Source organism: Rhipicephalus microplus, chromosome 10, assembly GCF_043290135.1.
Source record: "Rhipicephalus microplus isolate Deutch F79 chromosome 10, USDA_Rmic, whole genome shotgun sequence".
NCBI lineage: Eukaryota > Metazoa > Arthropoda > Arachnida > Ixodida > Ixodidae > Rhipicephalus > Rhipicephalus microplus.
Window position 1 is genome coordinate 49799127 of NC_134709.1, and position 18608 is coordinate 49817734.

General features: G+C 42.7%; 1 protein-coding gene across 2 annotated transcripts in view; it reads right to left on the reverse strand.

Moving 5' to 3' along the window:
* Positions 1–1446: 1446 nt before the first annotated feature.
* LOC119181701 (allatostatin-A receptor-like) overlaps positions 1447–18608 on the reverse strand; it is an 87559-nt gene continuing 70397 nt past the window's right edge. For both annotated transcript variants that reach the window (XM_075875623.1, XM_075875624.1), the window contains 5 exons: positions 10054–11380; positions 8114–8237; positions 7280–7500; positions 5404–5539; positions 1447–4662 (listed from right to left, as the gene is read on the reverse strand). In XM_075875623.1, the coding sequence (XP_075731738.1) occupies positions 4261–4662; positions 5404–5539; positions 7280–7500; positions 8114–8237; positions 10054–10586 (1416 nt within the window). In that variant the 5' untranslated portion in view covers positions 10587–11380 and the 3' untranslated portion in view covers positions 1447–4260. The remainder of the gene's footprint in view (positions 4663–5403; positions 5540–7279; positions 7501–8113; positions 8238–10053; positions 11381–18608) is intronic.

The window sequence follows — 18608 nt, forward strand, 5'->3', positions numbered from 1 at the left end:
AACGGTTTGGACTACTGTGCTTGCCGGACTTTGATGCAGCAGTGTTGTTATGGCCCGGTTTCTTTTTGACCACGCAGTTCCTACTATAATTCGTGTTATCGGTGAGTAGATCACATCGTTATCTATTGCGATAAAATTCCCAAGCCTGCACTCGCTTAAGCAACGGTAATTTATTACATCTTAAGACAAAATACGCCGAATGTGGCGTCCCCACATTTGCCATGCTTATTTTTCCACTTGAAGATCATTGTGCGCAGTCCAAAAAAAAATTGAGTTGTTTTAACAATCGAATCAGACTGAAATTTCATAGCTTTAACGTGACTATGTCACTTTTTCTTAAAACTGAAAAACACAAGTTGCGTGTTGGCTTCGCAAATACGCAAAGTTGCAAATGTGAAATATACACTGCTGCTTCTGCAGAAGATGCCACGAATCGAGTTTCGTAAACAAGTTTTCATGCTGAGCCGAGGCGAGTAGACTGGTACCACACTTAAACATCACAATCTGGTCATGAGGTCCCGCCGCGGTGGTCTAGTGGCTAAGGTACTCGGCTGCTGACTGGCAGGGCGCGGATTCGAATCCCGGCTGCGGTGGCTGCATTTCCGATGGAAGCGGAAATGTTGTAGGCCCGTGTGCTCAGATTTGGGTGCACGTTAAAGAACCCCAGGTGGTCTAAATTTCCGGAGCCCACCACTACGGCGTCTCTCATAATCATATAGTGGTTTTGGGACGTTAAACCCCACTTATAAATCAAATCAACAATCTGGTCATGAGTCGATATTAGCTTCGCTGGCGTTGACTAAAGCGTAATCGTAGATGACACGCCGGCGATTGCCTTAGCGCGAGCCCTTATAGCGATCAGGGGCCTTCGAAAACTAATATAGGATCAAATTTTGTGTTTGTACCAACAAACCGACGTAATTTATTTGCCAGCTATTGCGTCACACGAGATTTACTTTTTTTTTGTTCGGCCGCAAGTGTTCCCTCCTCAGACAAATATTGCTAAGCCTCATGAACAGCCCACGAGATGCCATTTTCTAAACGTATGGGGTTCTATGAATGCTTCACTACCAGTTACGTTTACCTTGTACCGGTGTGAACTGCACATGAATTAATGTATTCCCTTCTAAATTTTTGTCCGCGTGAAGTTCAAAAGGACACCACGAGAACGTCCAGAAATAGGCGGCCAGATGTAAGGTGAAATGAATAAAGTGTTTTGGTTTGCTGAGAACTGCTTCGCATTTAAAAATAAACAAGTACACGTGCACTTGTTCATAATAGGGGTACTCTGAGTTTTTCATAAAGAGTGAAGGATGACATCAGAGAAGCTTGAAAACGAACGCAATTGCTGAGCCTGCGCGTGACTATTGCGCACATGTGCATACCAAGTGCACGTGCACTAAGTTTGTGAAGTTGGAGGATGAAATTGAACATAGGCATGGAAAGTACTTTGCGGTGCTCTTTTATTGACGCCCATGAAGCTCAGAGAAAAGGAGAGAGTAGAAGAGTTTACAAGTATGTAACAACATAAAACACATGACATGCCGGAAATGGCACATGGCTACCATACAACCATGTGTGTGGTCCAATATGTATAACATTGCTTGAAAGGGCCCCTGAACAAATTCTGAGAATGCAAAAAAAAACGACAGCATTATTCCGTCCTTTTGTTTCCCCATATTTGGACAGCGCAAGACTACGAGTAGTTACGATGTAACTACAGAAAAAGAGACAAAAACAGAAAGAGCTCTTCCCGCCTTTTCGACTCGATCTGTGACAGCAGCTCTCTTTTCACGTTACGCGATAAGAAAATAAGCTAATTATTATTGTTCCATGAACAAAAAATATCAGTCGTGAATTGTCTGCTACCCTGCTTTTCCATGCAAACAAACGCCCATTTTGCCTTGTCGTTGTATGCCATCGAGTGTGATCAATGAATTTCAGTTCGTTCTTCGGTGTTTTTGAATCTGCAAATGGAGATACCAAGGTTTGGTCGAAGAGCGTGAAATCCCAACAGGCTGAAAGTTTTCTTGTTCATAATGCCCACGTGTTTTATGAATAAATAGACGGCAAGGGTGATGTAGCACCTTTTGAATGGGCACTGAAGACGAGGGAAGAAAAGCCCTCTCTTGTATGTGCATTTAGAGCGGTTCAGAAGCCCTTTGACAGTCTTTTCACCCGTTCTTTCAGAGTACAAAAATTATTTCAAAGTCACTTTGAGATATATCCTTCTAAATGGGGCTTAGGTGTAAAAAAAAATGTTATTCACACTGCGCCTGCTAACAATCTCATTTTTCGTTTTATTAATGCGTCGCTTGCGTCAAATTTCACACATAATGACAACATTTCATTAACAAATTTACGCTACAACAAGGGGCACCGAGAATACAAGCACCAGTGAAAACAGGACGTACATTGCACCGCCTGGCATCGCTTTAGAAAGCTATGCACGAAGAACCAGCACTGCGAGAGTGAGCGGGGCACGTGGTATAAAAACTTCTAAATGGCCTCAAAAAGTGCCCCGTTTATAGTCATGAATGCGACAACGTCACGGGAACTCTCGAAAGCACAACCGGTTGACGCGAATAAGAATTCTTTGACACAAAGGTTTCAAAGCAAAAAAAAAGTTTTTTTCTTCGAGTCTTAGAAAAAAAAACGTATATTGAACCCAACGCTATCATCACATAAAAACACAGACCTTATAATCAAGGCATGTCACCTGTTTTCTAGAGGCTTTAATCATAAGTAAGCGACGAAGAACGCATCTGAAGGTGAATAAGTCTTTGGTGGAAACAAAATATGGCCCTTAAACTCACTGAGTGAAAAAGAATGCTGACATCGACAATTGTGAACGACGTGAGAACATGACGCTAGAGGGTATAGAGCAATATAACAAGAACTTTCCTGAATCAACATCTTTATATATGCTAAAGCATCTCAATTATTTCACTGGGAATGGTGACTCACATTTACTCAAGGGCCACTAATATCTTTCACACGGTACAATTGACGACGAAATGACCATAAGAGAATTGGCACGTTTAGACAAACATTTTAAGTCGCAAAACTGGGATCTATGAGATTCATCCTCAACCGTGGTCATCTCCGTTCATTTTTCAAGAGAAGTAACAGCCTTGAGAAGGCACCCGCACTATCGAATACATACCAACGTCCAGTAGCTTGCCTTAAGAGGGGCGGAATATGAAATCATAAGCCGCAAACATGTTTACTTTCACAGTCGACGTACATTAGTTATTTGTTTTTTTTTTAATTTTAGTTGGAGCAATTGAAGATGATTTATCTATGTACATCTTCTTCAATGAATGCAGAGAAAATATTCAATTAACATTTGAGGTTCCCTAATGAGCGTCATATGCACAAACTATAGACATTGTGATTGAGCAATAAGTTAGTGTTTATTGCCCACTGGAGCCGCAGTACACTCGAAATATAACTTTTGGAGGCCTTCAGAAATGTAAGCCCGCCACGGAGAGAAAGACTGCTTGTCCCATGCAAGTGTTTCTGGAATATTACGACGTAGATACACGGTATGAATAGATGCTGCAGCTGCGTCCACGTAACGAATAAACTATGGTTTGGACAAGCATAAGCTTGAGAACAAACAAATCTGATAGCGTCACGACCAACGACCGTCAGTGAAAATTTAAAAAAAAAGAAAGTTCGCTGCTTCGTCAGCCCTACGAGACGACACGCACAACAGAAGTACGGTTAAAAAACTACAGGAGGAGTGCTCCGAACTCAACCTGGGTGGCACTGCGAAACATATTTTCTCATGTTTGCATGAACTTGTCCCTGAAGGATGGCTTTTTCTGCACATCATTTCCTGAATAATGTCCCTTGCCACACATACAATATATCCCGAACGCACGTCAAACATTAACTGGCCTTGTCAGTGTGTAACAACACTGTGCAAATGAGGGTCGAGTCTTGTTGAAGAGTATCCGGCCGGTGTCCTTGGACTGTTCATCTTAAGTTGAGACGTATGGTCTGGCACGATCACACTTGCGATTCAATGTCCAGCGCTTCTCAGTGGTCATGGAAAGCTTACTCACGCATCTACAACGTTCACAAGTGCATTACATTTCCGCGCAAACGCAAGAGGTCCTTGCGTGCTCACAAAAAGTCCTCAATGGTTGTGTCCCTGCAGCGATTGTGCTGCTTGGCACTCCTCTTTTTGGCTCCCTTGACGGCGTGCAGCTGCGTAGCGCCGCGCTGGTGCAGCGGCGGGCACGGCGACTGTCACAAGGCGAGCGAGTCGCCCGGTAGCTGCGTCATCGAGTGCGGTATGGCCACCGTCGATGTGGCGTACGACGTGAAGGTGTACGTGGAACCGAGCCGCGTCGTGCCGTTGCGGGACGAGCAGCGGTTGTTCGTGGTGGTGGACTTGACGCGGCAGCGTGGCTCGAAGCAGGTGCGGTGACAGCACCGCACCATGCGACGACGGAACTTGCTGGACATGAAGCAGTACACGATGGGGTTCAGGCAGCTGTGCACGAACGGCAGCAAGTAGAAGAGTACGCGCACGGCGTACACGCCGTGGTTGAACACGTTGAGGCAGCACTTGATGACGATCTCCATGACGAGCCGGGGACCCCAGCAGAGCAGGAAGAGGATCACCACAAGTATCAGCATCTTGATGACCTGCAGGCAAAGGAGGGAATACGTGAAGTGAAGGGCGTTTGCACTAGCGTGATGAAGAGAAGAGAAAACGTGCGTAAGAATGGAAGTGTGGGGACGTTGGGGACGTTAACTGGTCTTGCATAACCTATGGTCTCTCTTGGACAAGTGGAAGGGATGACGAGATTGAAGGCTCGAAAGCTGGGAGAGAAAACAAACTCAGAGGGAGGGGCAAGCCGGTACACATACACATGTGCGTACGCACGTATGAACACGCAACGCCACCATCAGCCAGTCATGTGCGGTATATGGCGTTACTGTTAGTCTTTACCGCGAACACTACCAGTTTACAGGTGCTCCTGTAAGTCTGCTGTTTTTAAATAATTGTAACAATGCCCTCACAGTCTTGTATTTGTGACCAGTTCTGATAAGGTCGTCGAGAAAATAAGATTTCTAATAAGGCTGTTCTTGGCTCGTAAAATGAGAAAAGATTTTTAGTGTTTACAGTTTGGCAACAAGGAGAGGTCAACTCATGAGATAACTTTGATTTCAACGTTAATTTCAACGTTACATCAACTTAGGATTAGATTTACTGTCTGCAGGATGTGCATAATTGCCAATAGCTGTCATTAGTTCGTTCATCCATATAACGTGATGTAACTTTCCCTATAAATGGACACGAAAACACAATATTGTCTTTGAATAAAAGTGGCAGCGTAAGTAAAATGAATCAAGACGGCGTATTTTTTTTTTCTAGGCGTGTACCTGTTGGCGCGCTCTCTTGACGTCCCTTATATCAGAGTTGGCGTGACCCCGAAGAATGAGTCTGCAGTTTGGCTGCTGTGGTCCTGGACTAGGGAGGGAGCCCAGTCTGGGCGTTGTGGGTGCCTGGCATTGGTAGCTGCAACGTGTCAAGTCACTAGCATTAGTGATGGTGTAGCACAGTTTTGAAAAAAAAAATGGTCCTTTCTAATTCTTCACAATATGCAAAATGAACATTTAATGGAAGCGTGCTTAAGCTGCAAAAGATAAGACCACTGAAGGCAACAACGAAATGTGTCAACGTGTATGTCATTACGACACGCAATACCACACCAGATGCCGATAAATAATGATTAAAGAGAGAGCCACCTCGTTACGATTATTAGAACACTGATGAAGAAGGCTGAAAACGACGCGGCTTCTATGAAAATCAGCTGCAAAAGAAGATTGATACGACTCCTTGCAATTTTTGTCGGTTGATATAGCCTACAGAAGCGCAGCCAATAGAAACTAGTACTGAGTATTCTGCAGTCTGCTTTCATTATTACGAAACAGGTCTTAGGTATTATAAAGTTTTCTTACCAGCCATACTAAAACACCGAAGTACTGCCTACACTGATTTTGTACGACGTGAAGTATACGTATGAGTGCCATGAATTTCCGTTTCAAGTCTCACTTTAAATACTTTCCCTTGAACCAGTTTTACAAATTCTTTTATACGCACCGAGCACTTAAAAAACTATCTTTTCCTTCCCGTAGACTATGTATCACTGTGGTTCCCTAATGCCGCACGAACACTTGACATTTATATTACTAATTTTTTTTGCCACAAACAAGCAGTGACTCACACCCACTTTTAGCCACGGTCACTGCACTCGAAGAATCTGGCACCTTCAAAATTGAAGTGATTACTATATTGTTGTTAACTACAACTGTCTGTAACGCCCTAGGGCCCTGAAAGTATAAAAATAAATTAAAACAAAATTTAAAATATACTACATTACCTACTTCATCTTTATATTAACAAAAGCTGTCAAATATATTAGCACCACAGAAAATCTCACTCGTAACTTAGTTCAACATGTTTTCTTTTCTGACACGAAACCCCAGTGATACTCTTCTTTCTTTTGAAACGCTTCCAGTTGAGAATTTTGGGGTTTTCCGAATATTCAGAATTTTTTCTGTGAAAAAAAGAACAGGTCTAAAATCGGTGGTTCTTGATCAAGTTTACAGTTATGTTGGATACGTATGAGACCGGGCATTGATTTACTGATAATATTAGTCAATGAACAGTTAGTAGAATTTATTGAAATAAATGAATTGGTTTGCTAGAAGTGCGTATAGTTTACTTGTGAGCAGCTGAGATTGTTGAGGCGGCACCTGACGGAGCAGATCTCAACTACGCGCTTCTTTCTAAATGGCTTCTGTGATGTACTTCAGCAGTGCCACGAAAAGCATACTTAGCCAAGGAATACACGAGGTCACGCGAACGCCCACGTGCAAGTGCCACTACCAGTTCCGGAAGTGTTCTGTTGGGGTCGTCTCCAGCATTTCGTCTAGCGTCTAGCTTACAACATTATTACAACGTAGCCTTTCCTTTCAACTTTGTTTTCCAGCCCTCTTCTCTTCACCACGTTTAGAGTAGCTAACATGATGTGTGCGGGAGCCTAGCTGACAATTTTTTCACTGTTCCACTTATGACGATGTATAGGACTATTCGTTGCATTGGCGAACACAACACAGTAGGCTGAGTCCACTGTGGTGGATAGATGGCAACGGTGCTCGGCTTCTGACCGGAAGGCCCATGCTATAAATGTCAGCGTAAATACAACGAGTCTAAACCTAGTATCATTTTTACGTAACGATATCAGATGTATACCTGAACTTTGCGGACTGCGTGAGCTGGTCCATGGTCTTGGTGCTGACCCAAAGTTCCAGGATGACCCATGAATAGCACACGATCATGACGACCGAGGGGAGAGCGAACAGCGTGACTAGGCGGTACCAGGACACCGACTGACCCTGCCAGTCGTGTTCGTCCTTGCAACTGTAGATTGTGACGTTCACCCGCAGGTTCGTGAAAGTTGTCTGGATCACGTTCTGCGAAAACGTCGTTGGTACATTTCACATATTGTGTGTTTGTTTAATTACTTTATTGTCATAATGACATCATAGGCAGTTAATACGGACATTCTTGAGCTCAATGTAGTCACATGGCTAACGTGAGCACTCAAGAATGTCTGAAGTATGCAGAACCGAAAAATACTTCATTGTCTAATCTGTGGCTTTCTCCGACGAAAGTGCTGCAATCGATCTCTGACTGATCACAGCATATACTGCCGCCAAACATAAGAGTGCAAACAGTCAGAGTGCAGAGCTCAGACTTGTACCATAGAGCAACCGAAACATGAATGGCGAAAACATCTGCATTGTGGCTGTTTCGTATTGTACGGAGGTTTGACTAGTCGCTTCTCTGTAGCCGGTGTCCACACACCCTAAACTTTAAGAGGGATAAAACGGTAAGCCATATTTTGAGAAAACTTGATATGGCTAGAAACAAAAACCTGTTTTAAAATTGTTGCCGTGTCTGAATATACATTTGCAGTGCCCAGTCAAAGAGTGATTGTTTAGGCACCTACACTAAAGCAAAAGTATTAGTGATTGCATGTACTAACGTACGCGCATTTGTTTATCTGCAATATCTACATCTCACCTTCACGAAGAGCATCGGCAGGGCAACGACAAGGGATACGAGCCAGACGCCCCACATCAGCCTCTTGCAGTTGCTCATGGTGCACACCGTGCGAGAGTGGATGGGGAACACAATCACCACGAACCTGGCATCACGAAAAGTGTAATACACAATGATCACAATCAGATGCCTTTCTTTCACTGGTTCGACATTTATTTGAATCATCGCATGTGTGGCTAATCGACATACCAGAACGGCACAATTAATAAGCATTTGTTGTGCTAGTTGTTGGTTTATTTTGAACTTTGTAACGGACTGCGTGACACAATGACCTTCTTTTTGCCCTTCATCTCGTTGATTCTTTCAGGGTCTTTTTCAAGCTGATTGCTTACACAAAGGCAGGATTAAGCGCACAGGTGGAAAACACATCACGTTGTATAACCCTAACTAAGCATAAACCACATATGAATATTGTAAGAATATATATATATATATATATATATATATATATATATATATATATATATATATATATATATATATATATATATATATATATATATATATATATATGTATGTATGTATGTATGTATGTATCGTCGCGTTGCATCGAACGCGTTGTTCGAAGGTCGCAGGTCTCGGTCTTGCCGGTGGTAAGTTTTCTTTTCAAGCACTTTCTTTCTCCTCATTTATATTAAATTACTTCTAACATCCCCTATACTTTTTCTGGCAATATTTTCTGCTTGTTCTCATGGAAGTTGTGACTAAAAAAGAAAAACGGGCCCTTTATTTTACAACTTCCTACATTTAATAAAGTGATAGAGTCGAGATAGTGTAACAATATTACCAAGGAGGGTGAACGGCGGAATTGGACGAGGGTGGCCAAATAACGTGCGCTTCCCGTTCATAAGTCCTCCACTTAGCTTCCACTTATTTATAGCCACGTTTAGTCAATGATGGGGTTACATATTTAAAAATAGCCTTGAGTATCTATTGGTATATCAGAATATCTATACAGTTTCTACATGGTATAGAGCAATCCCCATTATCAGGGAATTGTTAGTCAGGCACAATATCTTTGAGCCTCCTATGTAATAGTTTGCTTGGACAAAACTGGCCGTTCAAATTACAATACAGCGCATAAAAAAATCTAGCAAGCTCCGCTTCGCCAGAACTGAAGAAGCAGGAAATCTAATGTCCGTACTTCATCAGGCTACCGTGCTTCTATGTTTTGCAAATGTTTTTGTTGGCGCCTGATTTCCACCTCTTTTGAGCGAACATCGCTATTGTCTGGTGATGACACGCCAGTTGCCGCGTCAGCGCTCGCCGACGGTCACGTCGGGCATCTTCTTGCTCGGGATCCGTCTCGGCCATTAACGAAAGGGATAATTCGCAAGGAACCAAAACACTCTTTCACCTACTTCTCTTACGACAGCTAGATTCTTCCGCTTAGCCTCACTCTCGGCCATCTTGACGCTTACCTCACTGGTTCACTCTTTCTGCAAGATTTCACTCTTTTCTTTCCTAGCAAGCGTCTCAGGTTCACCCGCCCAATTCTGCCTATCCATACTCGACTCGATGCACTTTCCCTTCTTACGGACCTTCAATATCTCCACATTGTGTTGACTCATGAACAGTGCTACGTCATCTGATGGTGGGAACATCGCCTACGAAAAGCTTCACTGTTCAATATTCAGCCGGTTACTCAAGCTCTTAACCGTCGCTCAATGAAGCTTCAAGCATGATAGTTTATGGAGGGATAGGCTAAGCTTAGTCTCGTTTCAAACGCCGTCCTTCTCATTTAGCCTCATCATTATCAGCATCATATCATTTTATTGATAACTGGTGCCATGATATGGGTGACAATTATACCGTGACGAACACAAGGACCAAGAGTAAACTAAAGCTACTGTGACCTCTAAAAATATATAGAACACTTATGCTGGGACAGATTCGCATACCTTTCGAGTGTGACTGCGACCATGTTGAGCACTGAAGCGAAAGCAGACACCGTCTCAGCGTAAGCAGCCAGTTTACACACCGTGCCGCTCGCGTCCCACCGGACTACGAAGTAGTGAGCAACGTCCAGTGGTGCACAGATAGTCAGTAGGAGCAGATCTGACACAGCCAGGCTGACAAGGAAGACACTGGTGACGTTCCTCGAAGACTTGTCGCCAGCCATCACCGAAATCACCACCAAGTTGCCACTCACGCCTATGGCGAAAGTCACCAAGTACGTAACCACGATGAAGAAGAAGTACTCGTTCATCACCCACGGCACCAGCATCTCTTCGGGGTATTCGAAGTACACGTGATCGGGAGGCAACTGCAGTGGCGTCTGGTTCCAGTATGGTGCCCCTTCTGGAGAAGGCGTGCGCCAACTGGCATTCGCTCCCAGGCCATCGCAGTCGGTGACTATGGCCGTGTCGTTTAGCGTAAAGCAGTCATCGGTCGCGGGGGACTCCATGGTGGATGGTGGCCACGGAACGAACATTCAAAAATGTTTGCCGGGTGTGCGCGTCCGACCGATGAGTTAGCACTAGGCTAGTTGGTAACCTTGGCGGCCAGACTTCTTGCTAATCAACATGCGAACCGACCAGGATCAGACACGCTTTCAAGTGTCCACGCTTTTATTCGACCCCACAGTACGCTTCCAAGCTGTTCAGCATAGGCGAGCGGCAAGAATCACTGCAATTAACTTCCTACATACACCAATGAGAAAACTCTATACGCTTACATTCACTAGTTTTACATCTTGTTTTGGAAATTACGCAAGTCGTGAGTAGAAGTTCATGACAGTAGCAGTGCGGGGTTCAGTTCTTCGCCTAAGTTTTACGCAGCTCTTCACTAATGCGGTAGATTCTTTCAGCTATTTTCTCTATCTACTAACTTGAGATAGCTCAGGACAATCTTCACGTTCTTGTCTTGACTTGAGATCGTTGTTATTCATCTCAGCGCTGGTCTTATGATTGCGCTTAGTGCGTAAAGCTAGCAGGGCCTTTCTCACCTCGCTACGTTTATCTGCGCTGGCGTTATTCAGACCGTGCACCATAAACGCTGAAATATCTTGTCCGCGTTCTTACACTTACGAAAAACATTTGTCGTGCTGGTCCGGAAGTAATGATTGCTTGAACACCTGCATTGGCAACTTAGAACGAGGCAAACTCGCTTTTTTGCCTTGAACTTCAAAAGGCCTGCCGTTAATGTAGAACAGTCATACAGGTGAATGAGTTGCAACGAAATCAATGGCGCACAAAGTCTGGTCCCCACTTAGTCTCTGTGTAGCACCTGCAAAACAAAAACAGCAAAAAAAGCACAATGAGGATTCAGAAGTTTGTATCTTCTATTGTCTTAACTGGGCTGTAGGTATTGTCATCGCAAACATCCATAAACATGCTCTCTGTATACAGGAAACATTCATTGTTCGCGTCGTGCGTCAGTTCATGCAGCATGAAGGCTTGTTTGATATGGCATAAGGAACTAAGCTTTACTGTAACTGGTCCCCAATCAGGAGGGGGTTCGAACGTACACAATCATTAAAGGCGCAGGGCACTTTACTGCATACATGATGATGTTTGCTTCTTTTTTTATCAGTGTGCTTAAGTAAAGTTTATTACTAGTGAGCCATCGGCTACTAATCTTAAACTAAATTTTGAGTTTCTTCGCTATACATTGAAGAAAAAAAAGGTAGCACTTGATAAGCGAAAGCGTGGGCAGATGTTTCAGCGCTAGAGATTACAAAGGTTTGCATAAAATGAACTTTTTCAATGGAGAAACATTCATACAGCAAAAACACGGAATTTGAAAATGAAAACTTCTCTAAATGCCACAATATACTAAACGTCATGCACTCCGAGGCAAAAGAACGAAAACTCGTAAAAAATAAAAGCAATCGATTATTCACTTCTCATTGTCAAATACACAATATGGCCGTGGTTGTTCATTTAGATGTATTTGGAATTTTCTCGTAAACACGGCTAGTAAACACACCAAATGCACGAACATTATAGCCACAAAGTGCCAACTTGGCAACATTCAACGGCCTGTTTTGTTTATGGAATACTAGGCATTGGACACCTAATTAGTTTTCTTCCTCAATTCTGACTTTCAGGTGTGACAAAGCATTTATTTTTTGGAAGATCAGTTTAGATAATACCAGAGAAACTTTGTGTTGGTACTGATTTTGCTGCTGCGTCGCGAAGTTCTCTACCAATCTATTCACTTCTAGCTGAAGTGCAACTTGAGAAATGGTCTCCTAATAATTATTAATATAACCTTTTATTGTTTAATACGATGTGTTATCATGATTCAAGTTGTAGGCACTTACATATATGAGAAGTAGCGTCAATGATGCATTTCCGTAGCATGCTCATATCCATGTTCTCTAAATTTCTATCCAGCCACATCGGCATGCTCTTAGACTTTCATATTTCGCTAGGTACTGCTGTAACGCGCATAAATGACCAAGGGAAGTCTATTTGTGGTTATGTAGTAACACAGTAGTCACATAGGCTACATAGCACATAGGCTTCACAGGAGTAAACACATGGTAACTTGCGATTCCGAGAATTCGGTTGCTATGGAGACCCCAGCTTGCCCATAGTATGTCAGTTATTCATTATTGCACCCCAGAAACGGCTTTCGGACCTGTCAGGCAAGCTTGGCGTTACAGTGTGTCTCTGTTCTGGCTAACATTCTAGCCTTTATTAGACACATTCCGGCTTCGAGCCATGTCAATGGCTATATAGCAGTCACAGGTTGGTGCTAATGCCGTCCACATTCTCGGTGATACATACATACATACATACATACATACATACATACATACATACATACATACATACATACATACATACATACATACATACATACATACATACACACATACACACACACATACATACATACATACACACATACATACACACACACATACATACATACATACATACATACACACACATACATACATACATACATACATACATACATACATACATACATACATACATACATACATACATACATACATACATACATACATACATACATACATACATACATACATACATACATACATACATACATATACGTGTGTGTTTGTGTGATCGCGTGTGGAACGATGAAGACTATGCGAACTATGCGGGAGTGTAGCATTGTGACAGCAGATTCTATAAGTAGGATATAGATATACCAGGAACAAAGGAAGTGAAGAATAGCGTGATATTCTTGTTTTGTTTTGTTTTTCTTGCACCGCACAGCAACGTCCATGGAATGTTACTGTAGCTCTCTGAAGACACCCAGTAGGAAACAGACCCGTACTTCCGCATTTTTTTTTGTTGTTGTTGTTGGTGATGGACACTTCTGTGAAGTGTAGTGAGAAATCACCTAACGTTAACGAAACCTAACAACCAAATAAGCTGTGCGGTCTGTGGCAAGGTCAAAAGGAGTCCTCGACATTAATTTCTTTCGCTCCGCGTTCATTCACTCTTTTTCCCATGTCCCCTATGCATTTCACCTGTGCAGGATGGCGTACCGGTTGCGCAAACTGCAAGTAACATTCTTGCTTTTCCTCTCTGTCTCTCTCTCTCTCTCTCTCACACACACACACACACACACACACACACAAACTTTTGTTCCTTTCCTGCTTGGCCACTATGTATTAGCCTGACACATTCAACAAAAGAACCACGACAAAAATGAAAAGACGTGAAAGCGTTCATGTGTGACAGGGTCCTATTTTTGCATGTTCATCATCATCATCAGCCTGACTACGTACACTGCAGGACAAACGCCTCTCCCATGTTTCACCAGTCAACTCTGTCCTGTGTTTGCTGCTGCCATTTTATACCCACAAACTTCTTAATCTCATCTGCTCATCTAACTTTTTCTCTCCCCCTAACCTGATTTCGTTCTCTGGAAATCCAGTTAGATACCCTTAATGACCAGCAGATATCCTGTCTATGCGCTACATGCCCTGCCCATGTCCATTTCATCTTCTTGCATGTCACAGGCTAACACATGCTGTAATATGAAACACCAGCTCGCCCTAACTGCAACCCTTTCGAAGTTTCGGACGGCATAAGCATTCGCTCAGAATTTAGCTGTCGTAAAGTTGTTGTTGAGTTCAATACACAGTATTCTATCAACAGTATAAACGAAGCATGCTTTAAGTTTACCCCAATTTAGTTTAGCTACATACTGCATACGCAATTTAGTGGCACTGCATCCACAGTGATGGGAACAAAGAACATGTGCGATTACCGAAGAGTAATCTGCAATACGTATGACATGATAATGGACCGCTATTTTCACTCGCTAGAAGCAACCTGTTGAAGTAACCTTCTGTAGCGTAAAAGTTGTGACGTGACAATGTTAAAATGTAGCCAAAGCGGGAGTTGGCCAAATTGGAAGATGCGTCAACGTTCGCATTATGAAACACGAATTCTCATTGAGTCAAAACCGTACTCCCTTGCCACTCATTTTCACGAATGCGGTTGCGTACCTTTCTTCAACGACACAATGTTACGGTCGCATCAGGAAAATCAGCGAGAAAATTGATTGGAGCCTTCCCGACCCGAAGGAAAAAAGATAAGTGTGTCGGCATGCCATCCATTCCGCTGTGCGATGCACAATTGAGCTATCTTTCTAGCACTTGCAGAAGATGATATCACTGTATATATCCCCCCCCCCCTTGTTTTTCCCTTGATTTCAGCGTTCTAAATGCATTGCTGTTTTTTTTGCATTTTTCGTTGAGTGTAAGTTCACATATATATATATATATATATATATATATATATATATATATATATATATATATATATATATATATATATATCAGCTGTTCTTTCCCAAATAAGTTTTAGTTGCTTCTAAGCACCTGACTGTGTTCTTTTACTTCATCGTCATCTCGTGTGCGCTGTTAACCAAGTTGAACGCGCACCAACTCGTTCAAGCTTCCATTGTTATTCATTAAAATGTAGGATGAAAACAGGCAAGCACGTTCAAAAACTAATACATTAATCGTTCTGCTATCTGAAGATAAAACGTGTGTATTATGTTTATTAGCATCAAATACTTGAAAATTTAGCATCTAGATTTGGCGTGGTCTCTAAGGTTTATACAGGAGAACATCGCAGTGCAAGAGGGGGTGGGTTACGACAGTCTGACCTGTGTACCATGGATGCAGAAATATTAACTCGAGAGAGAGTTGAACATGCAGTGTACAACTGCACCACGGAAAACTTAGTGGCTATGGCGCGGCTTCGGTATTGATAATAGACCTTTCTCAGTACCCAGCTACTTAACGGCAGCGTTCGAATGAGAAGAAAAGCACAAACTCTCTTCAGGTCTTGCCTATCTGCATGTTCACTGAATGGCAAAGCTTTTCGAATGAAACTGAACTTGCTTACCAAAGCTTGCTTTATATTTACATCGTAGTTAAAATGCAAGAAGCTCGGCATTGTACTTGATTCATTACTGCTACGCTCAGCTATAAGCAAAACAGATTCATAGGCAGTAAAAAATGGTGCAATGCGTTAGAACTTGCTGCCAGATTATTACGTTTCTTAACATATCTTTCATTTTCACTTGAGTGAGTATTCTAATTGTTGTAGCACAATGACGGGTTTCCTATGCTAATGCGCCAAGCCCTTTTGAATTCCAAACACGCGGCTGTTATATTCGTTTATTCAATGTCTGTGAGCTTGGAATGAGCACGAAAACAAGAAAGTTTTACAAGACGGCATAGCTAGCATCAAAAAAGTCTTCGTGGTGTTCGACAACGGTGTAGCTTGTGAACATCGAATCATTCGGTACTGAAGTACAAAACATGTATTGGTGAAAGTTGCATGTCATTTGATGGTAAACGTAATCAATTTTCCCCGACTTGTGGTTTTACATACCGAAGAAACGTAAAATATACTACAGCTGTTTACTGTTGTTGATTTACTATAAGAGGAAACATATTTCCTCTTATAAGAGCCAACTTAAAGATTTATAATAAAACTTCGTTGAACACATACTGAATATTCCCACGCTGTTTCGTGCAGCTGTCAAACATTTAGCTTCAGTAATTGCATTTTCATCAGAAGTTTTATAGAAAATTACGACCTCCAAATTAGGATCACGCTTACATCGTAGGTGACTACTCGTACATGCCGGAGTCTCTATTAAAATGAACCAGTTTTTCATTTGGTCGACTCAGGAGGCACCATACAAAAAGGAAACCACTATAGTAATAGGTAATAATGACATCACGTTCGGAGACATAATTTGTTGGACTGTGCTGACACTGGATAAAAGTAAATAAGCAGTATGAGAAAGGGCCCACCTGCTTCAGCAAAGTTACTTGTCCATATAAATAATTGTTTGTTATTCAAGTGTGCCGAAACGCGTAAGTTAGGGTGCCTACGTAAAAGTGCACGACGAAGCAGAGTCAACGTTTCTGCACTTCATAGCGCTTCTGTCATTGTGCTTATGCAGTTAATATATGAGTGTTACAAGCTGCCACTCTAGCGTCGCCAGCGCGAAGTCGGCGACGGAAATGACAGCAGGTTGGTTCGTTCCATACGCAAGCAGAGACAGTGAAGAGATCAGAGACGTGAGAAAACAAAACAACTTTACTCTAGTGATATTGCAGCACACGGGATCTGATACAACACTTCAATACAACTAACAAAATACATGAACACTTGATACAACTAAAAAATACATAAACAAAACAATAAATCAGCTTACGAGCAAGAACTATTACAAACTACACAAACTAACAATTATAGACTACGGAGGAGAAAGTTCGAAGATATAAACAGGTGAAGGCATACGTGTGATGACCGGCAGCGTTGTGTCCCCGACGATCGGATGCGAGAAGTCGAAGAGAGTTCTGGCACGACTGCGATGTCGGCGGTGTTGCAACGCTGGTGGCTCCGGGAGGCTAGTGCTTGCAGGTGACCCCGGGCAGGTTGAGCTAACTCGAGGCGAAGTCCCGATGTCTACGTTGCAGACGTTAATATCGCGTCACAACTAGACGAACGGCTAGGTTTAGGTGGCCAGCCGATACAGAGCCACACTAAAAACTTCTAGAAGAGATGCTTGTTGATCTGTTTCTACACCATGTTGGTCAGCGACTAGTCTGCCTTGCAGGGCAAAATCCTGCGCTTAAATCCCCCTCGTGTCTCCTCGCTCTCTTCCTTGGGGACAAGAGACCTCTACCTGGGTCCAATCATGCGCGTTTAATGGATGCGAAACTCCGCCCCAAAAATATTTTGACCCCACCCCTTTTTAATTGGAAGAGGGCCCTCAACTAGTGAGAGTGACAACCTGTTGGGTTGTTGTCATACGGCTTGGCCACCAGAGCGTTTCCCACGCTTTTCCCCGTGGGAACGGTCAAACGTTTGGCTCTCAGCCGGGGCGTCTTGTAGTCTAATCCTTGTTCGGGGTATACCACGGCCTTCTACGACCTTGCAGACGTCGCCACAGTTACAAAAGGATTAACTGTCGGCGGCGACGTTCTAAGAAGAGCACCCCATTTTGCACTTCTCGGCTCCCTTTCATGCGCCGCCGTTTCTCACGGTCAGTCGGGGAGTACGGCGCCCGTTAATTGCCGTGACGCGGTGTCGCCAAAAATAGCCGTCCGTGACAATGAGTAAATAACGCAGTTCATGTAACTTAGCGTGTTTTTGATCCTTAATGTTATGTTTTGCTGATGATTTTGCGCAATAATGATTTAGTTTCCTAGAAATTCCTAGTTCTTATCTGTTCACCAAGCACTGTAGTCTAACATTGCTGTCACTATGACAGCTAGGCGGCAGTGTTCAAAGAAATCTCTATATTATAGGCATTTGTGACAAAACACAACAAAATGCAGCTTTCGGTCTTTTAATTTCTCAGCAATAATATCATCGTCGAATAATTGTAATGTTACAAAATGAAAGTGTGTTTCTCAAACAAGAAATCAGTGTTTCGAGTGCCTGGCCATCTCGCTTCGAGTGTTCTTATTCGACTTCCCATAAATACTGTCAACAGCGGCGAGTGAAATCAGAACTTTCATTTTCTATCTAACGCATTATTGTCTCCTTTTGAGCACTTGTACACGTTTATAATAGGCATACACGCTCATACAACGATCAACTCACACAATTTTTCATATCATGTATGCGAGAAAGGTACAGGTCTTCTAAGTTCACTACAAAGCATCACCGTGGTCTCTTTGCCCACGAACTCTCTAACAGTTTCTTGTTTTAATCTCACCGCAACCCTACCACTTGTTCATATTGTTGTTGACGAATTGTGAGGCTACAGAAACCTTACGTTCTTTTGTTATCGATAGTCCTTCACCCCCCCCCCCTCACTTACCATCCCAAAATTATTTAAACATAGAGACACAGAATAAAAAAATCATAGCATATCCATTAAGTGAATAATGGCAAGTGGGTGAAGCTCCGGGGAATCATTAACCCCCATACATTGGCCACTCGATCATGGAAACACGTGGCAACACGTTTGTACAGTATCT